Source organism: Polypterus senegalus, chromosome 12, assembly GCF_016835505.1.
Source record: "Polypterus senegalus isolate Bchr_013 chromosome 12, ASM1683550v1, whole genome shotgun sequence".
In the NCBI taxonomy this organism is placed as follows: Eukaryota; Metazoa; Chordata; class Cladistia; order Polypteriformes; family Polypteridae; genus Polypterus; species Polypterus senegalus.
Window position 1 is genome coordinate 11,804,278 of NC_053165.1, and position 24,693 is coordinate 11,828,970.

Below are 24,693 nucleotides of genomic sequence, written 5' to 3' on the forward strand. Positions count from 1 at the left end.
CCTGTGCAGGGCTCTTACTGGTAACAGCAGTGTGGTGTTGCTCTGTTTTGAGGTCTTCCAAAGTGACAGTGTCTGCTTCTGCTTTGTACTAAGTGCGTGTAGTAGAAGGTATATTGTAACATAAGCTAGTTCTCCAAGCTGCCCAAAGTAGCCGATTAGCAGCTTCTGGTAGAGCCAACCGGAAGCTTAGGTAGAAGTTAGGGGATTTTGGTGACATGAATGAAAGACTGACTCCAGATTGCTTCCTAGTGAAGCGAAACCTTCTTAAATTAGTGCTGCTTCCCTTTAACAATGGAACAGAAATCCCCTGATCTACTGTGCTTGCCCACGACATGCAGCTCTGTATGTCGTCTGAATTGACTGGCTGGAACAAAGCAGATTCTAATTTGTAGGACCTCCGGCTACCCTGATCTCATTTTAAATTCTCTTCAGAATATTTTGTCTGTTTTAAACAGCAATGATGTAAGTGACACTAATGTTAGCTATTGTCTAACTCTTCCACTCCATCCCCACTTCTCAGAATCTCATTCTTAAAAGGTGCATTTGGGCAAAAACCCAGTTCTTGCGTACTAAAGTAATTTCCTGTAACGGACGGTTTCAGCACAATCTTCTGTGATTTCTCCTTTTTAGATTGTGAGGCAAGACCGCACCATGGAGCAGATCGTCTTTCCAGTACCCAACATTTGTGAATTTTTGACCAAAGAGTCGAAGTTAAGAGTATACTACACAACTGAGCGGGATGAGCAAGGGAGCAAAATCAATGACTTCTTCCTGCGCTCAGAAGACCTCTTCAATGAGATGAACTGGCAGAAGAAACTGAGAGGTACCAGGAGCTGATGGCATCAATTACATGTGCCTCCCTTTAGCTTTCTGTCTCTGTCGGAGTCACTGCCATGTGTGTATTTTTTGTATTGTAGCTTATCCTCAGTTTAGCAAGCAAGAAGTCAAATGCACAGGCATTTGTTATTGTGAAAACCAAATTTGGTAAGGCCTAGTACATAATAGATTACATTTTAATTTAATCACTGCAGTTGTTGTCCAAAAACACAAAAATATTATAAAAAAAAATGTGAAGAGTTGTCTGTCTGGCATACAAATTGGAAAACCACTGGACCTGGACCTTGATCTTGGTCTTAACAGGTCTTTAATTGCGTTACATGTAGCATAACCTATGAATTAAACATTGGGCTTCCGTGACGATGAAATTGCACTTTGGGGTGCTCTTGTATGCATGCATGTGCTTTGAAGCCAAGGAAAATATGGTGACATCTGCTTACAGTAAGGCACATTGCATAGGCCAAATAGAAGCACATCGGCAACAAACCATTATACCATAATCGCAATCCATGAGACCTTAGTGCGGTGCCAAGCCAAAAGTGAGAGCCATTTGATGACTGATAAACGATGGGACACTGCAACAAATACCAAAGCAAGAGGACAGCTTGAACATAGTGTGGCACAGACTGCAAAACAAGGGCAGCACCATCTGCTCGGTCCCAAGTGTGACATTCACAATACTAGCACTGATGAATGACAAACATCACTTTATAACATCCTCGGGATGTGCAAGAACAGATTATTTACCAAGACAAATGCAGTATCAACAGCTGTGCGCATCTCCTACATAACGGAAGGTGTTTCAATCTGGATACAGAAAATAATAACAAGAACAACAGAGATGGGCTAGTAGTACTTTGGACATTTCATCAGCTCTACTTAAGAGTGCAAAAGTAAGTCCTACATGGCCAAAGAATTGGAGGTGTGGACTGTCTCTGTCATGTACCTGGGATTCATGTCCTTCAAGTCATACTCCAAACACAATTGACTGTCTCGTACACAGTTGGGGCGCAAGAAAGGTGATGGATGGCACCCTTGGTGGAGTGACTTGGTGTGCTGTGCTTCATTAGAAGTGCATGAACCATGTTTCTTCGAGAACTGGAGCTGTTGAGTGTTTTCTGGTATTATGCATTTTATTGCTCCCAAAATGCACACAAGTTCACATTTATTAATAAATGTGGAGCAATGCCAAGATGTAAAGTAGACTCCTCTACCAAGTGGTTTTCTTCTAAACCTATGCTGTTGCCTTAAGAGCTCCTTGTAGTGAGAATTAAGATTAATGAAGTCCTGAATATTCAGATAAAATCAATTGTGTGCAAATCAGGGTGGTTCTCAAAAGCACTGTGGCCCGTATAGCTCCATAAGCGCTGCCCTCCAGGTGACCTCTTGCTTCATCACGTCGTTCTCCACCCCCACACTAGTTTGGAGACCTACATGGCCGGGCTGCTCTGCCAACTCAGTTTGCTCTTTGGTGTCATTTTGCTTTGCTGTAATGGAAGGGTAGTGTTGTGTTTTTTTTTTTTGTTTAACAAGAAAGATGTTTAGTAAAAGGTCTGCCGTTTTTTGTCCTTTAATTATTTGAAAAAGAAAGTTAGAAGGAAAGGAACAGCAGCAGCTTAGGGGATTTCTAGTCTAACTGCAGCTGCGCTCCAACCTCTGAAATGCTACCCACTGAAGTTTTGCTTTGTGGTGTCCGATTCAGCTTATTCTTTTTATACACAAGATTTTCAGACTCTCATTGAAATTAAAAAAAAAAAAAAAAAAAATCCCTTGTGCTCCCATCCCCTTTATTTTTCCTCTTCACTAATGTGTTTCTTTCTGTCTACAGCTCAGCCGGTGCTCTACTGGTGTTCTCGCAACATGTCTTTCTGGAGCAGCATCTCCTTCAATCTAGCAGTGCTGATGAATCTTCTGGTTGCTTTCTTCTACCCTCTAGGAGGAATCCGAGGAGGTATTTTAATATTCTAGTTACTGACCTTATTCACTGCGTCATTCTCGCGCACAAAAATCAAACTTTAGAAGCTCATACATGATGCAGACGTTGGGGATGATGGGAAACGTTTTGCCGGTGGCCTGGATTCACTAAAGCACACACTTTTTAACTTCACTGGACATTTCAGATTTTGCTACCTGAATACCTCCATAGACTCTAGCTGTGGACCTCCAGAGCTCCACTCCTTTGAGAAGGTTGTCGCTTAATATATGTCACCTGGTTACACTATGGTTAAGATTTGGGTTGGGGGAGGCTTATCTGACTCAAGTCAAGTGACAGAAACCTGCAATCCAATTGGCAGTTCAGCAGTGCTACTGAATTGTGGAGCTGTAGAGGTCTGCAGCTAGACCCTTTCTCAAACACTTTTGTGTATCTTATTGATTCTGATCTGTTAATCGCAAAAATCACCTATACATTATGGTAAAATGGGTTTTTTATAATTTTATTGCAACTGCCTGTTTTTGTAATTTCCTCTCATATATGATCTGTATACATACAATACAAGTAACAACTGGAACATCTGTGGTGATCTAGAGGTATTAACACTATAGCCATGATGTTCCAAATACTGCAAATGGGATAGCCATATGAGTCACATGACATTACCTGTAAAGGCAGAAATGTGCCAATCCAACAAAGGTATCTTTGCCAACCATAGAAATCTTGGACTGAGGAAAAAATGTTACCAAGATTAAGGCAGGCATTTTCGTTGGTCCACAAATAAGAGACGTCCTCAGTAATGAGCAGTGTGACTCTTCTTGGCCGCTACAGAGCACCAAACTACGTTCAGCTGGTTGACGGCCTGATTCAAACTTATAAAACCATGAAGCTCAACATGTCCCTAAACATTCATTGTCTACAGTTTCACTTGGACTTCCTCCCTGCTAATCCTGGTGCAGTCCGTTACAAACACAATGAAAGGTTTTATCAGGACATTACAATGATGGAGAAGCAGCATTAGGGCGAGCGGAATCCATCAGTGCTGGCCGACTGTTTGGGTGCTGATTTTTGTTTGTACTCTGCACCTTCTGCATCGGATTTCAGTGCCAAACATTTCAAGCTCATTTGAACTAATGCAGTGTATCCGTATCATTGAGTGATTAAACACACTAAATGAAATAAACGTTTATTTTTGGTTTCTTTAGTTTTCTATCTACAGTCAATTTGAAACTTGTGTTTGTGATCATCTTGAAGAGATCTGTCGTCTACAGATCCATCAAAGGCGGAGGGTGCAGAGAGAGTGTTTTCTTAATTTTTGTCATTTATTTTGATAGCTGGCCAGTAGTCTCCTTTTCATAGTTGTGGCCAAACAAGTTAATGGCCCACCAGAGAGTGACCATTTTCTTTTCACATTTGACCAGTCTGCTGCTTTTTTTTTGTCATGTTTTGAAAAGGCAAGCTGAAGTGTAAAAGCTGAACAAATCCGATGTTTAACTTGTAAAGCTCATTTTGTTGCTCGTGTTCAAGGCTACTAGAAACAATGCAGCCATTAGTGTACAGTAAGGGCTGCTGTTGCTGCCATTAATTGTCTGATTTTGACCATAAGAAGTACAAGGCAGGATATGCCTTAATCTCATAGTGCTTTACTCCTTCTGTAAAATGGCTCTGGTTAAATCTGCTACTTGAACTGCACGATTCTGTTTGCTACCCCCTCTTCCCTATTCTTCTCCTCATCAGCCACTAGCACCCTCTCCTAAAGAGGTAATGGCCACGGTGTTCTCAACAATGGGAGAACTCCATCTGTACCTCCTGACCGTCTCCCACCTCTCTCTGGTAAGGTGATGCTACGTGATGACTAAACATGAGGAAAACTCTGACATTTCAACCCTATGTGTTCTACTTCACTTGTGGGGGTGGATTTTCTATTTTATGCTCTTCTCTCCCACTGCCCAGGCTTCTACATGCTTGAACTACTTCTGGAATGTAAAGATTTAGTAGCATTTCAGCCATCACATCTTGTTCCACCTTTCGCATAAGCTACTCAGTTACTTACAAAACTTCATTATTAAATAGATTTAGTTTCACATAACCTTTAGAGGTGAGAATCTACCATAATCCCAGAACGACAAGAAGCAAAGTAGTCCCCAGCCTGCACAGCTACAAATCAGAAGCCTGTTATGGCGCCTGTTCTCCAGACACTCAGTTGCCAGATGGCACTGCTGCTGGAAAATAAAATGAGATGTTGCATGAAATGAGGGAGAGGCAGCGTGGCCTCTATTGACACTAACACCAGATTGATGCAGGCAACCAGTTACACTGGACGTATTGATATATTCATCCATTCGGCCATCTTCTAAACCTGCTTTATGCTGGGTGGTGTCATGGGGAAGCTGGAGAAAGAAGATGAAGCAGTGCCTGTTTTGTGTACTTATCAAGGGGAAAAAAACAAATTGGCGCATATTTTAGGGATTTGATACTTGATGCCTCTAAAGCCAACTGTTAATAAAGATTTGCCATATCCAAAAAGCTCATCAGCTCAAAAAAACAAATGATTTTTGCACATTGTCTGAATTCTGTACACGTATGTGCAGAGCAGCCACAACTGCACTGGATCACAAAGTGGTTGAAAGTGGTACAGGTAGAAATGGTGCTACACCTCATTGTCCTAAGGTCACAAAAATATCAGTGATGGGTAAAAATTGTTTCAATGAACTGCCAAAGTATCCAATCCTCCAACTATAGATTTTGAGACAGACAGACAGTGGAAGAAGCTGTGACTGCATAAGCAGTTCCAAAACTGGGCTTCCTGATTAAAAGAGGTGATCAGTCAAAGTAAACTCTTCCATAACGAATCGTGCAGATCTGAGGAAAGTGTTGGCACTATAGTCTGGTTTGCATAATTGTGTAGATAAAAACCATTAAGGGGGGAGTGAGGGTTTTGCATTTGAACTGCAGGCAGTTAAACTTCACAAGTGTTTTCAGGAACCTAGTAAAATGGGAACTTGCGCTGGTTCCTGGTGCTAGTGGAAATGGAGCATGAGTAGTACTACAGAGTTTCTCATTTCAATGAGAGAAAATAGTTTAGTCCACGCTCCAAGCACGTTTAGCTAATGGCTAAGCTGTCTCAGTATCTCACCATGAAACATCCTAAGGGTTGTCAAGGTATCTGCTTCAACTACATGCCTCGGTAGTTTGAGACTCCTAGAACTCTTTCAATAAAGAGGTGCTTCCTCGACACAGTCCTGAATGCACTTCCTATTAATTTGTGCTGGTGTCCTCAAGTACGCGATTCACTGCTTAGTAGTTGGATCTGCTTTACGACTCCTTTGAAGACCTGGATTAGTCTTGAGCAGAGGAGCCTGCATGGGGACCTAAACATGTTTAATTCCCCCAAGTCTACCAGAGTAGGACATGTCCTTAAATCCCAGGAGGAATATTTCAGACAAAATTAAATAAATAAATGTGCAAATAAACTGCATGAAATGTAAGCAAAAATAAGATGGGATTTTTTTTTTTTTCTTATTTATTTAATTTTGTTCATGTTCTTCCAAATGCTTCATGAAATCTGGCTTGAAATAAAACTGTCACTTTCGCCCATCAAAGCTGAGCAGGTGGGCTCTAGTGCATACTATGCTTTGATTGGTGAATCTTCTGTAAATTACTCATGCCTAATTCAATATGTCAGCGCAGAAAATGATAGTAAATGAGAGAGCACAAGAATTAGAAAAATGCTTACTACTGCTGATTAAATGGATTCTGCCAAAGTTATCATGCATTTCAGAGAGGAAACTGAAGATTTATCAGAAGAAATGACAATGTTGGTGGCCCTTCTAGACTGCAACATTGATAAAACTATTTTTGAAAAACTTGAACTAGTGCAACGGAGTAGGCTACACACCAGTTCAGTTGACTTTGTCCTTTGACATTCCAGCTGAGCCAATAAGTACAAATTCTTATGCAGTTTAATGTATGACAGATTGAAGATCTATATGGTGTATCAGAGAAAGCGATCACGAGGTGAATGAGCCACTGTCCGATATGGCAGGTTGCACGTGTTTCAGTGCCCAAAGCAGTGCCAAATAATATTCTGAACTGAATATCTGAGCCTTGTTTTACAAGTCCAAAGTTGGTTGCATATTTGCAGCTACTTTTTCAAACGGCTTTACAGCTCTGATCAGTGGCAGACATACTTTCTTATCCTACCACACTGATGTGTGATATTTAGCAGGCACTGTAAAGGGTTTTAAATGTCTGATGGCCAAACAAGATTATCAGTTATATGGTAATAATCACCCCGATTTAACCCTAACTCAACTGCAATTTAACTGAAAAGTGCTTCTTGTCACAAAACTGTCAAGTTAGATGGCCTAATGTGATTTAAGCAGTGTGTGCCAGGTTTGCCAGGTAATTTGACAAGTATCATGTTTAAAAAATATAACCTAACCCCACCGCTCACTGGCTTATGAAACTAAGCGAGTCACATTAGATCAAAGTGTGAATCCAAGAAGTGACAGGTCAAAAGTGTCAGCTGAATAGATGCTGTAGTGACACTGAAAATTTTATCTGTTACAGAATGCAATTAGAGAGTGTCTGTACAAAGGTTTTTCTTTTGCAGGGTTGAGGGCTGATGGAGCATTCACCAGGAGCCGTGGGTTCAAGACAAAACTAACCCTGAGCTAAGATATTAGTCGTTTGAATGGCACACTCGTACACACTACACTCTCGGGGTTTCATTAAATAAGTGCCAGTGGTACATGGGTGTATACTTCTTTATTTATTCATCTGCATGATTTTGATTGCTCCATAGCGCCCCCTTCCTTTATGTTGTAATCACTTATACGCTGTGGCTCCCTCCAGAATGGTGTCTTTCTGTTTGAGGCATCAGCTACCAGATGGCCATTTTTTTAAACCATTCCATTAAAGGCATAAAAGCATTTCATGAAGGCAAGAATTAAACCTTTTTTCCATTTCTACAAGCTTATTAGGCTTCCTGGGAGTTTTTTTGAGGGTTCGTTTTTCACCATATGGTTTTAACATGGAAACTTGGTGACCACTGTGTTTTAATGAAATTTTGTACCTTCTCTTCACCTGTTCTGTAGGCACTCTGGAGCCTCATTTATCAGCTCTCCTTTGGACTGCAGTGCTGGTATCTTTGGCTATAGTCATTGCTCTTCCTCAGCCTCACGGTATCAGGACTTTGATAGCTTCCACAATATTGCGACTTATATTCTCAGCTGGACTGGAGCCCACCCTGTTTCTGCTGGGAGCTTTTAATGTGAGTACTTAAGTCTATCAAAGCGCATTACTTTAAAAGGATAAGTTCAGCATTTTTTTTCCCCAAGTCAAAGTTATTTCTTTAGTCCTTTGTGCGACATTAAATTGCTTCTAGCCCCGCAACCAGTCCTCCAACTGGCAGGGAAATCTTGGGATATCTGCCACCATAACCGCTCTGTTCTGCTCACCTCAGGAGTAGTTCTGCTGCCGCTCGCATTCTGAAGGGGGTGAGGGAAGCATTCGGGGTTTGACTTTGTGTCGAGCGAGTGTTTGCTCATGGAGTCCCAAATTGGAGGTCCATTACCTGCCTTGTGAGAGTGTATCGGCTACGGCACTACATACTGTGGTGCGATTCCCTGGGGTTGATTTTGGCTCGTAGGATTCTCATTGTTAAGGACCCAAGCACTTGGAACAAGGCCAAGGGGACACTCGCGGTAACACCTGGCTGTGGTTGGGATTGGGAGGACTCCATCTTTTTTTTTAAACTGCTTTCTTATTACTGCCACGTCCCTGGTAATTTTGCTTTCTCTGCCAAGTGTGTTGAAGGCAATACATTCAATTGTTTTACTGAAAATATCTAGTTTACCTTTTATAGAAGCTTTTGAGGCTCACGCCACATTTGGTTGCACATTTAGTTCTTGTTGCCATGATTTGTAAGTAACTAGTTCTGTACAATCGTCTAATTTTGTGTTGAATCTTCCAGGTCTGCAATAAAATAATCTTCCTGATGAGCTTTGTTGGGAATCGAGGCACTTTCACACGAGGTTACAGAGCTATGATTTTGGATATGGAGTTCCTGTATCATCTTCTGTATCTGATCATCTGCAGCTTTGGGGTCTTTGTGCACGTGTTCTTCTACAGTTTGCTGGTATGTCACGACAGTGGGTGGACAGTGTTTGTGCTCTGCATGTTGGGTATACTACAAGTGTCCCATGGGAAATGTGATACCTTAGCATATATAATTTGTGTATCACATAGCTAGTTTAGGTAGATAGCACTTTATGTAGCTTTTTACATAGACTCAATAAATGTTATAGCAAACAACCTTCCTCTCAAATGCATACCAGAATAACTTTAAAAACAAGGAACTTCTTTAGCTTAGGCAGAGCAATCTCTGTGAGACATTGTAAAAGCATGTAGTTGTAGGTATCGAGGACCCCCCTTGGTGGTTGTAGATGCATTTCTGTTGATTAATTAGTTGGCTAAAAGTCCTCCAGATGACTATCAGAGAGGATGCACAGCATGGTTTATAATGGCAGTATAGGTTTTGTCTTCATTTTCTCTCCCACTGTGACCTCCAGAGGGTCCAGTGCGTGCCCCCTTTGAATTAGCATGTTGATTCAGCGGGCCCTTCTTGAAGTGATGTTCCTGGCCATCAGAATTGTAGAACATGTAAAGGACGTTGCTTCCCGTGTTAATGGAATGCAGTCTCCTAATAAAGAGTTTGCTGTATCCTCTGAGTACAAAAGCAGTGCCAAGAACTAAACCTGCAAATTTGACTGGAGGCCATGCCGTTTAAGATCACATGGTTAAATAATGCACGGCAACAAATGTTATCAGCTGGTTATGTAATAATAAATATAATTTAAGTTAATATTAATCTCTAAATAGAAATAAAAATTGTATGTTAATTTCTGAGTTATTCTTGAAATACCCTTTGGGTTATGAGAGGTGCTAATATGCCAGTGGTACACTCCCTCATCTCCCAGACAGACTGTGACAGTCCACATGTTGCGCACTCCCCTACCATATGGCTGTCCTTGCTGAAGTGCAAAACAAGCTGAGAAACAGGAATCAATGACCGGAAAATTTGCTATGGAAAAGCAGAGGTCCAGAGCACACAAACATTGTATAGAATTGGACGAATGAACTTACAGATTGAGTCCACCCTCCTGGTTAAAGATTAGCAAAACGCAGTTAGAAACCTCTAATGTGAGGTGTCGGCATGACATTAAACATGCCACACACTTGGCAACGTATGTGGAATACAGTGACCGGTCATTTTTTTGTGTGTGTGTGTGCTGTAACTACATGTAGTTTTCACAAAGTGAGCAGCCTAAGATGTAAAAATGACTAATGCATTTCATGGTTTTCTGCCAGATTTGAGACCTTGATGTCCTTCTGTTTCCACAGTTACAATGTAAAGTGGAAGAATTATAAAAAGTAGATGCCACAGCGCCAGCAGGGAACTGCCACTTGGCGCTCATTTCTCTTAATGAAAGGACCTAAAAAGTGCATAAAAAAAACTGAGGCTACGTCCAAACTATTAGGTTTTCATTTAAAAATGGCCTTTGTGAATGAAGACTGTTTCTGTCCATACTACTCTTTTCACATTGTTTAAGAAAGTTTCTCCATCTACACTAAAACAATGAAAGACACACATGATGTAGTTATGTTACCAGCCTAGCTTTCCTACCCAAAAACAGCAATCCCTTGAAGGGATGGTGACATTGTCTGATCCCAGAATTCATTGGCAAACTGTACAGAATGTGATTTAAATGCATACTGGAAAGCTCCTCTACTGGAATGTGTACCCACCACCCCACCCAGATTAAAGTTGCCAATCAGGGAATGAGATGTTTTAAAGAGCAGGATCCAGTCAGGGTAGGGCCATGTAATAAGCAAGAACAAATCAGAAGGCAGTCAGAGACTGTCTTTTTAAAAATCTGCATTTTTGCCCATTGTCAGAAGTGCACAGCTTGCAGGAATATTTTTAAAAGTCTTTTTAACCCCAAAAAAAAAAAAAAAACTGGATAATGGTGAACACAGACAAATGTCTACATTTTTTCAACAAAAACACGACCGTGTGGATGTTGCCTTAATAAAGCACTCGCATACTTCATGAAAATACATGGAATGTCTGCACTTGGATGCCCTTAAGCATCGAGGAGTCAGGCTGTTGGTCACTCCATGTCTATAGGATATCCATTTTAGATCTCAGCTGTCAAAATTATACTGAAACACCAACACTGCAGTCTCCTCTCTGCCAGGAAACCTCACTGACAGCCTATCATTTAGCACATTTAACTCTTTCTGTGTCATTAAGGAATCGGTTTTCTTCTCGCTTTAGCATGATTACCATTTTGATCAGAAATACTGGGTGGGGATTCATCAGGGCAGCAGCACAGGAGATGCTAGCATAAAGTGGCACGGCTTGTTGCCTGCTGTTTTATGCACAAAACTACAAAGACATTTACTTTAAGAATGTGTTGAAGTAATGTGCAGTACATCTGACTACATGTGCAGGAAGTCGAGATGTGGTGGGTTTTTTTTTCTTCTACAGATAATGAGCAATTTCTCTTGGGCATGATCACGTTTTATCTTTAAACCTGATCTTTTCTATGGGTACTTACTACTGCAGCTATTTATCAGATGCACTGGAAGTGACGTTACACATCAGCAGCATATTATGTCCTGTAAGATATCACTGTCTTTCTATTAAAAAAAAAAGTTAGTGGTGCTACATACGCTCACTTTTCACTCTGATAAAGCCCGTCTTCATACAGGATAGACCCCAGCAACTATAACCTGAGTCGGCACCATCCAGCCCTGCTCCAGATATGAGGATTTCTCCTGATATGTGGTGCCACTTAAATGACCTTGGCATTCTGGAATTGAAAGTTTTATAAATTTGACTGTGTTGCTTTTCTTTTTTTAGTCTTGCTGCAGTGGATTAATTTAATGTCTGATTTGACTTTCTTTATTTTGCCTCTTCACAGCTTTTTGACTTGGTTTACAGAGAGGAGACACTACTAAATGTAATTAAGAGCGTCACTCGCAATGGCCGCTCCATTATCCTAACTGCAGTCCTTGCTCTCATCCTAGTCTACCTCTTCTCGATTGTTGGTTACATATTCTTTAAAGATGATTTCATCCTAGTAGTGGACAGGATACCAAACAAAACACTAGGTAAGGAGAAAATAAATGTATGCCTTGCAGAGAGTCTGTTTTAACACTTTTAGCTGTAATCACTGTGGGCCTTTGCTAAAGACAGTGGTAGTGTTGGCATAATGTGTAAGTGTTAAACTTCAATAGAGAAACAACCTTAAGTTTTGCAGGAGGAAACTACAGGTCTCATCTCATATACCAGGTCTTATCATCTCAGCCGCTTTTCCTGGTGAAGGTTGTGGTGGTACAGGTCAGTGTGTTAGGGGAGTGTTAGGAACTTCCTTATAACAAACCCAATTCACCTCAGTTGGCTCCTCTAGATCCTGAGGAACAGTAACTGTACTCTGAGACCCTCCTGTATCACTGAGCTTCTCACCCTATCACAAAGAGTCAACCCAGCCACCCTGCAAAGAAACATTTCTGCTGCTTGCAATTGTTTTTTTCATTACCCATGGGGTGATTGTGTGACTGGTAAACCGAAAGTTTTAGACTCTGCTCCCTATTCATCATCACAGACTGGTAAAGAGCCAGCGTAACAATAGTCCATCTCAAGTTCTATTTCTGTGACTCAAGAAGATCACAAGATACTTGAACTCCTCCACTTAAGACAGTAGTGTCACACACACCTTATCTGCAGAGAGCAATCCATTCTTCTTTGAGAGAACCATGACCTCAGACTTTGAGGAGCTGATCCTCATCCCAGCCAAATCACACAAGTGCTTTTCAGAGGTCATAGTTTGAGACAGAGGAGATCATCATCTGCATAAAGCAGTCATACCCACCCTAGCCTCCCCAACCAGACACCCGTAGTGGGCACATCCTTGACTCAGATATCAAGTCCATGAAAACCACAACCTGGAGTGGTGACGAGACACAGCCATGACTAATTCCGACACCCACAGTGAGCCAATTCGACTTGACGCCAAGTATTCAGACGCAGCTCTCACTGCATTCATATAGGGAACAAATCGCACACAGTTACCCCATATTCCTCTAGCACCTCCCTCAACACATGCGAAGGACACATCATGTGCTTTTCCAAATCCACGAAACACACACAGACTGGGTTATCTCACTCCCTAGAGCTGGTCTACCATTCCACGAACAGGACAGAACCTTCATTGTTCCTCCTATATCTTTGGCTCAACAGTCGGATGGATTCTTTCAGATATGTACCGGGTGTTACCCTGAAATAGCATGGGTTGTTGCAGTGTTTTAGTGTGGGTCTGACTTATAGAACACAAATCAAATTTGTTACGCACTAATCCCTTCTGTTTTGAATTTTCAGAAGCTGGTGCCAGCATGGCTGGTGAGTTTGTCTCTTCCAGTGTGTGCCATTTGGAAAACAATGAAAACTGCTCAACCAAGCTAGCTGAAGGTGAGATTTGCGAAGTGCTTGGTGGTGCCTTGTGAAGCAGGGCGCTTGGAGCCCTGTGGTCGCTTTTTACTTTTTTAATAAATCCCTTGAGCTGGTCATGGGGTTTGTATAATTGGATGTCTCGGGCCTTTTCAGATGCCGCTTCTCCACTGGAATGTGTCATGTTGATGTGCATGGAACTTAAGATGGCTGAAGCGGCAGACTTTGCAGATGGTTAATTTCATGGCTTTTTCACCTCTCTAAAGGTGGGAAATACAGTGAAATGCGAGGGTTTTTATTTTTTTCTCTGAATTTGTAGCTGCTGATGCAGAAATAATGCACGTTGTAAAGTGCTCATTCTAACTTATCGGGGCTGTTGACACCCCTTCCCACGCTTCAGTGGTGTCGCCCAAACTGCTTCTGACATGACTGGCAGATTGCAGCTCGTTTCCTGTTTACACGCATGATGACCCAGTTTAGTGGTGATGCACTGATACTGGGCAGAGTCCTGAAAACATCGAAGTGCATCTAGCATGCAAAGGTTTGTGTGTAGTGCCTTCTGCCTTGGTTGCTGTATATCTATTTCACTCTTTACGAAGAATGGTCTGTCCAGGAATAGTCCATTCCAGTTTGACGTGCCCAGAATTCTGCCCCACTCCAAGACTCTGTTCTGCACGCCCTTTTTTATTGTTTTTAATGTCTAATCAAATGTCTTGACACTTATGAACAGCAGACAGAGAATCCAGGTTTAGAAAAGACCTCTTAATCTGAAGGGAGTACAAGACCAATCCATCACAGCCCACGCTAGGCAGAGTTAGTCGTCCCTGTTCCTCGCTTTTAATGATGGAGTATTAAAATTGTGACTGCATGGAGCCCCAAATAAGACACACACCTTCTGTTCCAAATGTTGTAACTTTAATGTGCACCTTGTAATATGAGCTGGTGTTTCCAAATGAGAGGAGATCACTCTGCTTAGAAGTCTGGTTAGGTTAGCTGATTACTTTTTAAGACGTTGTCGCAAGATTCTTGTCCACATGCGTTTTGAGCCTACACAGTCTTTGTAACGGATTGCTCAGTCAGAGTAATGCAGAGACCGACTCTGTACCCTTTGGTATTGACGCTGCTGTATTCCCTGCTTATACTGAAGTGCACTTTCCACATTGTGCTGGTGCATTCTAAGAATGGTGCTCTAGAAAAGAAAGTCACTGAGTTTTGTAGCAAGGATTCTCCTTCACTTCATTCCTAACATCTTTTAAGGATGGTTTTGCTGTTGCCTGCACATCTTTGATACCTTTTGAGCAGCCAATGAAAATCTTTTTTGGAGATTTGAGGATCCTTAACCTTTATAGATGATGGCCTTTAAATCCAAACATGTACCTGGAGCAACTATAGCATGAGGGGATGTTAGTCAGTGGGCTCCTAGTGGTCTGCTGGGCTTAAGTGTTTGCCACCCCTCAGTTACTTTACTTTTAGTTACCTCTATAGACTTTTATGTTCTAGACTAATTAACATTATTGACCCTGAATTGCATTCTGGTTAATAACATATTTGATTAACTGAGCCGCCTATCTAAGACAGTTTGAAATCTGAGTAATCAATGTAGACCACCACATTGACGTTTCCAGTGCACCATCTATTGGAATGTATTTTGTGATGCATGTAGTAGTAATTTGTCATTCCAACAGATGGTACATAAACATGTGTACCAGTGCATTTTGTTACTACAGATGGTTCTAATGCGCCATCTGTTGGAATGAGATATGCAGTGCATTTTATTACAAGTGTTTGATTTTTTGGAATGTCAGAGATGTAACAACCAGAAATTTTCCTTTTATTAAGATAGATTTGTGTTTGCTGAAGAGGAAGGAAAAACGTTGTACCCTGCTCACACAGATAAATAGAACTCGATTTGTCCCATGGGAAAATTTTTGTTTTTATAGAAGCTCACTTAAAACAAGAATAAATAAATCTTATAAATACACAGAATTCCCAACAGCAAAAAACACACTTCTGACTTAGCTAAAAATTTAAAAAAAAACAAAAAAACCCTGCAGTCAAGTGCGACATCCCCTCGGACTGGAAGTCGTGTAGGGTACCACCGGCTGATGAGGAGCTTATGAACTGTGCCGAAGCAATGGGCCCAATTGAAGTGACGCTGGAAATGATTGGCAGACTGACCCATGCAAGGGAAAATTCCAGTATATGAGGCTGGTTCATTGGCATTAACAGTGCAGAGAGTGGAGGGGTTTTGGCAATGGTAGTTCAAGGAACAGGAAATCACAATAATGTCCGTGAAATGCATTTTGGTTTCATGGCTTTTTTTTTTTCTCTCCTCTGCCTTCAGGTTTGCCTGAAACAAGTTTTGACATCAGTCAGAATTGAAGTGCTTTTTGCTTCATTTGCTAAAATCCTCATCGGACACAAATGGCATTAAATATTCTAGAAATGCAACAGGAGTCTGAAAGAAATGGTGGCACCGAGAATGTAAGATGTGTATGAGGAAGCAAAAATGGCAGATACAACAAAGCATATGAACAGTGCATTTTGTGTAATAAAATTGGCGTGTTGAAGGAGGTGACTGTGCTATTCGCAGTGGTGATGGATGTGGTGAGCACAGTGGCAAAATCGATGTGATCATGAAGATGGCGAATACAAAGAAAATGAGTGAAATGTTTTGGGTTTTATTTTGAGAGTTTTTTTTTGATTACTTAAACTGCATATCCGTGGTCAGGTTAATTAGTTTTTTGGTCTTGCTAGTCAAATAGGTTTTAATATCCTATTTGTTGTTAGGATGTGAGGTCTCAAAAGTGTCTCAAACCCAAGTGGCCTTATGCTAAGGCATTTAGGAATTAAAACATGTCACCCCAAGCCGATTCTTCTTTGATGTGCCTGGTTTACACACAGTTGGTTTTGAGATCTAGGTTAACCTTTCACTTCAATTTTGCGAAAGGAGAATCTCTTCCTCAGACTCTGCTCTCGGATGGTCCAGTTGAGTTGTGTGGTGTGGAGAAGCACACGAGAGAGCAAACTAACTCTCATGTGGATGTTTCATCACCTGCAGATTTTTTTTTTTTGGAAGGGATCTGTTGCTGTCCAAGGCAATTGAATGGTCCTCATCACAAAAGTGTGTGTTTGGCCAATTCATTTTCCAGTCGGTCCTTCAAATCCTGCCATTAGACCCACCTGACCCATTTGTAAAGTTTTTCTGATGCTACTTTGTTGTTTTGATTCAGGTTTACAAATGAAAGTGCAAGATGATGAAAGTAAGGAGCACACTTGTGAGTCTTTGCTGATGTGCATCGTTACTGTTTTGATCCATGGACTCCGGAGTGGAGGAGGCGTTGGTGATGTTCTACGGAGGCCTTCCAAAGAGGTAGGCAAAAGAGGAGGCTTGGCGAAGAGCTTTTGTGATTTGTGGTGCCTTCAGGAGTCCTTTTGAATCGGTCTGTGCTATATCAGTTGTTTTAAAAATGACACACGGTGGTTTTGTTGTCACATTTCCATGCTAATAATGAAACTCTGGCCTGTTTTATAGCCTGAAGCTTAATGTGAGGGTCTCTGGTGGATCTGGATAGGGATACTAGGGCATGCTAGTCAGTTTTCTTACGCCCCTTATGTGTTCTCCACAGGAACCACTGTTTGCTGCTCGTGTCATCTATGACCTGCTGTTCTTCTTCATGGTCATTATCATTGTCCTCAATCTCATTTTTGGAGTCATCATTGACACGTTTGCTGATCTGAGGAGTGAGAAGCAAAAGAAGGAAGAAGTGCTGAAAACCACTTGTTTCATTTGTGGTAAGCGGGGGGGGGAATTCTGTCGTGCTGCTTCAATGTGGTGGCTTCATCGGAAGTATCATGCGGCTTTAGACGGTTCTTCGAGTCGCTCATGGTAAAACAGGATAAACCCAAATTAGGAATCTCCTGCTTTCTTTTCCGCCTCTCTGCAGTTGGTCTGCATGAAGTCATGCTGGCAGGATTTTAGAGCGGCTGCTTTAGAAGAGGGGGGAAAAAAGCCACTCTTATGCACACAGATGTCTTTATTCCCTGTAGAAGAACACGGGCTCCTGCAGCTCTTCACTTCCTTGACGTTACTGATATATTTTTAAATTTAGATGAGATTGGTAGCTGTGAGGTCACCTTTGGTCAGTGGGACTTAGTAAAATGAGCTCACAAAGAGGGGGAATGTCGTGCCTGGACATTCCTCCCTGCTCCTTCAGTCTTATTAGCATGGAATTAATCAATAAATATTCTTAACTTCAGCATTTGAACTGTTCAAAATTAATAGATGTGTATATATATATATTATTTTTTTGTATAGTCTCTACTGCACCCCTGTTTCAAAGACTCAAGTTACCTTGGATACCGAAGGTGGCTACCAAGCAGATTAATTAAATACACAGAGACTTTGAGGGTTGTCATTTGTATTTTAGTCACGTTCGACGTTGTGCGAGATGTCGGCGTGCTGGATGACGGCAGCATTTCCTACTCCTGATCCTGTCGACCCACAGCGTCTGCTGGCTTTTATGTCAGCAGAATTTAATTGGCTGTGATTGTGCTCTTGGGCAGAACTGTATGCCAATACACAGGAGAGATGCGGGGGCGGCCGCAGACTGGGAATATGCAGTAGACACCCGCTGCTTAAAGGCTGTTTACTTATAGGTCAGCAGGGATTTCATGGACTCTGCTGTCCAGGCTCACCTCCCTCGTCTCTGGCTGTGCTATACAAATACTGGCAGTATGTAATTATAACAAGTGTAGAAGTGTGAGGGCTACCTGTAATTTGAACGCACACAAATATGCAGGTGAACACTTTACATTCTTAGACTCGAAGTTAATGTTGCTCATCGGTAGCTTTAAAACTGTAATTAAAAAAGGCACCCAATGCAGTCAAGGCGCTACTGGATTAAGTTTACTTTTAAAAAGTTCTAGATAAAGAATTTAAAGTCTTAAATGCCCAAAGTGGATATGAGTGAAGGTACCACCTTGTGTGTGTTTGGCTGTAATGCCTATGCTTTGGATATCTACACTTCAAGCTGTGGCGTTCTATAAAGCTGATGTCATGTTACCCGACCTCTAGTTGGAGGGGATCTCAGACTTGACGACTGCATTTGCTGATCTTGACGCCCTGAGTGTGTCAGTTTACAGGACTAGAAATCATTTGGGGATTTCAAATATGACTGCGGGATAAATTTCTGGTATAGTTTCACATTTCCAAAGAATCACACACTTGCCCCCATTTCTAACCGCTAATAACATGCTGTCTGATGGAGCTGGTTCATGTGCTAAAGATGAGAGTTCAGCTGCAATCTCTAGGCCCCCCTTTTTTTCTTTTCTGTTGTGATATGTAAAACATGAGATGTCAGACAGACATGTCGTCTCTGATTTTCATCACTGCATTTATAGATATTGCACTTTTGGGTGAGTGCTCATTGGTTGTCAGTCTACAAATTAAGTTTACAACTGAAAAATCACTGGAAAGGAGGTGTAATGAGACATTGGCTTAACCATGACCTTTGAGGGCCTATGTGGAGATGACCATTGTTGGAGCCCTTCATTAAAATATAACTGTGTGGTAGAGAGGAGTAGGAAGCAGTGTTCCTTCACCTTCAACTCCTTATTGCAGTAGCAGAGCTCTGTTGTACAATGCAACATATAGAGGGGTGTATGTTCTGTGAAAAGTTTGATATAAAAACCCATGGGGCGAGCTGCCAGGTGATTTGACTCCATTTACTGTGTTCCTTCTTGGTCAGGGCACCTTTTAATGTTTCCAGTCCTTCCCACTGCTGTGCTGTGGATGGTTTCCAAATTACCACCTGCCAAAGTTGTCCAACTATTGTAGTGAGTGAAATGTGTGCCCTTGATGTTGAGAACCGAGGCAAATGAGGCACATCCAGGACATGGTTAAAGGCTTATAAGGTCAGTTGTGGGAGGCACTCCAGACCCTCGCCTGGAGGGAGTAGCAAAGGAGGGAATGAAGACAAAATGGAGTGCCTTTATGAACAATGCTGCACATCCTCTCCGTGACACAATTCTGCTGCATAATTTGTTGGCTGAAAGTCCTCAGTGTTAGTGTGTCAGGAAACACAACTGGGGCTCCTTCATACGATACGCCCATGAAGTGTCTCACTGTGACTGGCACTGCCGAGTCAGTTTTCTTTTTTTTTTAGTCATTCTGGTGTGTGCTTAGAACATAGTATGTGTGTGATTTCATTTAACAAACTTCTGTAAAAAGCCAAATGTACTCTTGAGGACAAATTAAACTCTGTTACTTTTCAGGTGTACAGGACACAGTTAAACTCTTATTTCAAAGTGCAATTCAACATGCAACATATTGTCATTACCTTACCTCAAAATGTCCTCCTTCTGAATTGTGCTGGAGAGAGTAAACTCTTCAGTTTGACACTCTGGCTGTTTCTCTGACTTGCCTGACTTTAGGTCTAGAAAGGGACAAGTTTGACAACAAGACGGTGACATTCGAAGAGCACATCAAAGAAGAGCACAATATGTGGCACTACCTCTGCTTCATTGTCCTAGTAAAGGTGAAAGACTCAACAGAGTATACAGGACCTGAAAGCTACGTGGCCGAAATGATAAAGGTGAGTGGGGGGATACAATGGGTTTGTCTTTTTATTTATTTATTTTTTTTAATTGATTTAAGTGCGAGTTGGTGAATTCCTAGCCAAATATCAATGTGAGTTTTGTGAAAGAGTCGAATCTCTTATAGAAATTAGCATGTAGAAGTAGCTGCTATAAAAATAGGCTTCCATGTCCCTGGTCTTGCCTGTAATACTGTAGGTACAACTAAAAAAAAAATGACAATTGACAAAATATGGCAGATTGAGAAGATCACACCCCTTCACTTTCTGCACACTTTTTAGATTTATTTTAAATGGATAAATATTTTTGTTACCCATAATGACACATTTAAAATGTGTTGAATAAGTTTTTTCAGTTTGTTTTTAATAAGTCTGTAAAACTGTCATTCATGCAAGTCTTCCGACCCTTAATTCAGTACTTTGTAGAATCCCCGTGGCAGCAGTCACAGCTTCATGTCATCTTGGTTAAGTATTAGGGAGGTGATGAGTAGGGCTTGGTGTTCTACTTAAGAAATTCAGTTTTTATCTCTTCAAACCAGACTATCTTCTTCCTCATACATTTAGAGCGCTTTAAACTGTCACATGCCTTTTACTCAAGAGTGACTTCAGTCTAGCCTCTCTACTATAAAGGTCTGATTGATGGAGTGATGCTAAGATGGTTGTCCTCCTCTTGAGTTCTGCCATCTCAACAGAGAACTTCTGAAGCTCAGTTAAAGTGACCATTGGGTTCTTGGTTACCTCCCTGACTGAGGTCTTTCTTGCCTTGCCTTGAGAATAATTTTATCACACTAGTTTGGTCAGACAGCAAACTCTAAAAAGAGGCCTAATGGTTCCAACTATAATTTTATAGGTCACTGTGCTGCTGGGGACACTAAGATTTAGAAGTATTTATATCCCCTTGCCCTGATCTATGCCACACCACAGTTTGATTGTGGAGGTGTACAGACCAGTTCTTGGACTTCATGGGCTGTTTTTTCTCTTGACATGGAGTTTGAATTCTAGACCTTCTGTACACAGGGACATGCAAGTCTTTCTAAATGATGTCAAGTTCCAGACACATCTCAAGGAGAGTTAAAGCACCTGAACACAGTCTATAGGACCACAGCATATGGTCTGAATACTTCTAGGAAAGAGATCATGATTCTTTACATCGGCCACCATTAATGTGCAACATCCACATGGATGATGTGAGGGCAGCCATTATTGCACCAGTATGCACACATTAGCTGTTAAGTGGTGAAGTAGTGAGAGAAAGATGATTAGAGACTGGAGATGATTATGGGGCGAGAATGACCAGGCCATGGTGGACAAGTTAGTCAGGACATTGGGATACACCCTACTGTTTACGAAGAATGTCCAGAAATTTATGACCAGAGTCGGGACCTTGATTTTACGTCTCCTCTGAAGGACAGTGCTGTTTTTACAACACACTGTCCCCATCATTGCACTGGGATCCACATTCAAACCAGAGGGTTTGTGTCACCAGCTGGCCTCACTAACACCTCTTCCAGTAGCATCCCAAGGTTTTCCTGGTTGGTCTGCCATCAAAGTACTGGCCATTCTATTTTTAATAAATTTGCAAACCTTACTGAAAACATGTTATCACTTTGTCTTAATGGGTTACTTGAATGTATCCATTTAAAATAAAATCTACAACACTATATAGTGCAGCAAGTGAAGGGGTATAAAATCTTTCTAAATGTGCTGCAAGTACTGGTAATTAAATAATCGGAGAGAAAATACAATAGAATGAGTATTGTAGGAAGCCTGAGTTGTTGAATTTACAATGGTGTCACAAGAGGGAGGCAATACTGCATCTCTGATGGAAAAGAAAATGTAAAACTGAAGAAGCAAGGCAGTTTTAGAGAAGGCATACCACCATGAGAGTATCTTGTAATATATCATAAATAGGGTCTCCAACAAATTATGACTTTTCTAAAACTAAGTATGGATAATGTGTGCAAGATGAGAATAATAGCACACAACTAACTACTGGTCATCTGCTTGCTTCAGAGACCGTGAGCGGGTTGCATCATTTTTATTTCAACATATCTGTTGCGCCATCTTCTAAGACTGTGCAAATTGAGACAATGGAGTAGTGCTGAGGAAAATGCCCCAAATCTATCTTACCTATTGTATGTTAAATGCAGATATCCTTCCAGGGTCAATCTTGGTTTGAGACGAGGGTGCATAAACATCCAGCCTGAGACTCCACACCGTTTCCATTTGTTAAACTCGTGACTGACAGGTGTCTCTTATTTCTTTCACGTTTTTTCTTAGCCAATCCAGGTGGTTCGTCACATGCTCCCAAACTCTCCTGTCCTTCAAGCATTGCTCCCCCTATTTTGCGTCATGTGTCAGTAGGCGCTTGGGGTCTGTAATAGAGGGGACACAGTTGTTCATTAACAACCGTTCATTTAAAAAAAAAAATAATAATAATTTCAAATGACTTTTGGAATATTTCAGCTTTTGTAGCCTTGGGTACAGGAATGCTGAATGATATCCTTAATTGTGCCTGTTTCTGCTCATCGCATGGTGTCCCCCTTTTAAGTGATACTCTTTTATAGACAAAATTAAAAAATGCCACACAGCTTTTTGAAGAAAAGTAATAAAATGTAATCCATGATTAATAATCTTAATAGAAAGAGAGACTGCATCGCCCAAGACTTACAAGAATTGTGATTTAAGAGGGTGAGTGTGACAGGCCCTACTGGATACAAATGTTAACCCAGGAAAGTTGCAGTCTTCCTAATGTGGCCATTTTTTGAAGATCCACATAAAAATTATGTTGGACGAGAAGTTAAGACTGTCAGTGATGGGAGCCTTTTTTATTCAATTTTTATTCTAGCCTTCCTGTCCCATGATCTGTTTATTTATGAATATGTGGTAAAGCATAATTATACTGTAAAAATAAATAAAAATCACAGTAGTGTTCACCTGACATTTTGAACTCCTTCAAGCGAATTTCTTAGTTCAGAGAAGAGTCAAATGAAAAAGATGAATAGCAAGGCGGACTGAAGTAATCTTTAACCCTCTCTATGGTCGCCCTTATGAAGCTGATTTTATCAAACATTTTGATTTTCTTATAAATCATGTATGTCTGCCAACACAATATACACCTTTCCTAATTCCCTAAAACTTGTATAATGACTATGTTGAAGCTTGCACAATCTGTGGTAAAAGATCAGGGTTCACTGGTGGTTATGTTCTTGACACACTGCTCGTACCCCCAGAGTTCTGCTGGCCTCCTACTGTGTTTTGATGAGAACACGCCATTCAGCCCAACTCCCCTTACTGATCCTTGCATACCTGCAGAATCTCCTCAAGGAAGAGGTGTTGGTGAGGCCAGCAGGGGGCGCTTGCCCCATTGTCTGTGTGTGGATCCTAGTGCTGTAAAATGGGGGCTGTTTGGATGGGATGAAAAACTGAGGTCCCAACTCTCTCTGGTCAGAAGATCCCTAAGCATCTTTCAAAAATGATGGTCATGGTGGGTGATTTAGACTGATCAGGAACATGTCCATTCTGGCCCCCTAAGCATCCTCTGTTCCTTATTGGCTATCTTTCTCTCTCTCTCTCTCCTTCACCTTCTAATAGCTAATGTTTTGTTCGCTTGCTGGCACAAGAATGGCATGTGGATGCTATACATTAGTGGTGGTTGAAGTGCTTTTGAGTAGGTTGGAAAGGAGCTATAGAAGTGTAAATATTTTATTATTAATCTAAGATTTGATGGTCCCTAAGTGCTAATGTCTCTCAGACTACTTGGTACCTTACCCTGTTGTATTGTTTGTTCTCTGTATGACCAATGCCCTTTCCCCTTCAGTGTCTTCCATCTGTGCCCATCTCTTGTTAAAGAATTTGTTTTAAAATGAAGTCCATGCTGATTTCCTTCCTAATTCTGAACACCTGTCACGTTTTTTCTTAACCTGTGTTTAAACTGGAAAGGTTCAAATCTTTCATGTTTCCTTGCAGCTCATAGCCCCAGTCTTCATCTAATTGTTTTTCTCAGGAATTTCTCAAAACTCTGCTCTGTCTTTGATTTACAGAATGTAGATTTAGCTTTAGTCATACTACTTTAATTCACGTGAATGAATGGAGATGTTTTTTGGTTGTTTATATTGAGGCTTTATTGGTGTTTTTCACCAGGTACTCAAAGATGTCTGTTAGACTGATTGGCAACTCTGGATTGGAGCAGTATGAGTAATTGGGGGTTTTATTGCATCCTGCAATGTACTAACTGGCACCCTGTCCAGCTTTCACCTGATGCTCCTGTGATAGGGTACTGGGGGGCAGAATCTTTAACTGGAATGTGTGGGTTTAATAATGGATACATTATCTTACATGAAGGGAGGACAACATTACTATTTTTTTTCATCTATGTACTTTCATACTAAAAAGTGGTACATCACATATTTAAATGTCATAAAGTAAATTCATGTTGGGAGGCTTATGTATGCCAAATTTTGTTTGTCATTTTATGGTCCTAGGACGGCTCCGCTGTTAAAACAGAAACAAACTGTCACAGAGAGATGCAGTAGCATTCATAGTGAGAGATGCTGGTGAGCGCTGAACAGACTGTATTGAGCCCACTAAAATGAGTTGTTGTAATGCTTTGTAAAGCCATGTTACACTTGCTGTACAAGACACTATATAAAACAGTGTGTTTGTTTTTTTGGCCATTGTTTGTTCTGCCAGTATCCTGCCCTAGGAAGTTCTTGGGCTCTGAGCCACTGGCTTTGATCTTTACTACGTCAGGGTCAGTGTGTGCCGTGACCCGTTTTTTGTTTTGTTTTCCTCTTGCGCTGCCTTTA

The 24,693-nt window shown here is 41.2% G+C and overlaps 1 protein-coding gene across 1 annotated transcript in view; it reads left to right on the forward strand.

The window, feature by feature from the left end:
* Positions 1 to 24,693, forward strand: part of LOC120540180 (inositol 1,4,5-trisphosphate receptor type 1-like) — a 73,770-nt gene that overhangs the window by 41,744 nt on the left and 7,333 nt on the right. The window contains exons 12-20 of the mRNA XM_039770733.1: positions 631 to 823; positions 2,666 to 2,788; positions 7,870 to 8,045; positions 8,748 to 8,912; positions 11,764 to 11,953; positions 13,221 to 13,310; positions 16,523 to 16,662; positions 16,919 to 17,084; positions 19,725 to 19,885. Of these exons, the coding sequence (XP_039626667.1) occupies positions 631 to 823; positions 2,666 to 2,788; positions 7,870 to 8,045; positions 8,748 to 8,912; positions 11,764 to 11,953; positions 13,221 to 13,310; positions 16,523 to 16,662; positions 16,919 to 17,084; positions 19,725 to 19,885 (1,404 nt within the window). The remainder of the gene's footprint in view (positions 1 to 630; positions 824 to 2,665; positions 2,789 to 7,869; positions 8,046 to 8,747; positions 8,913 to 11,763; positions 11,954 to 13,220; positions 13,311 to 16,522; positions 16,663 to 16,918; positions 17,085 to 19,724; positions 19,886 to 24,693) is intronic.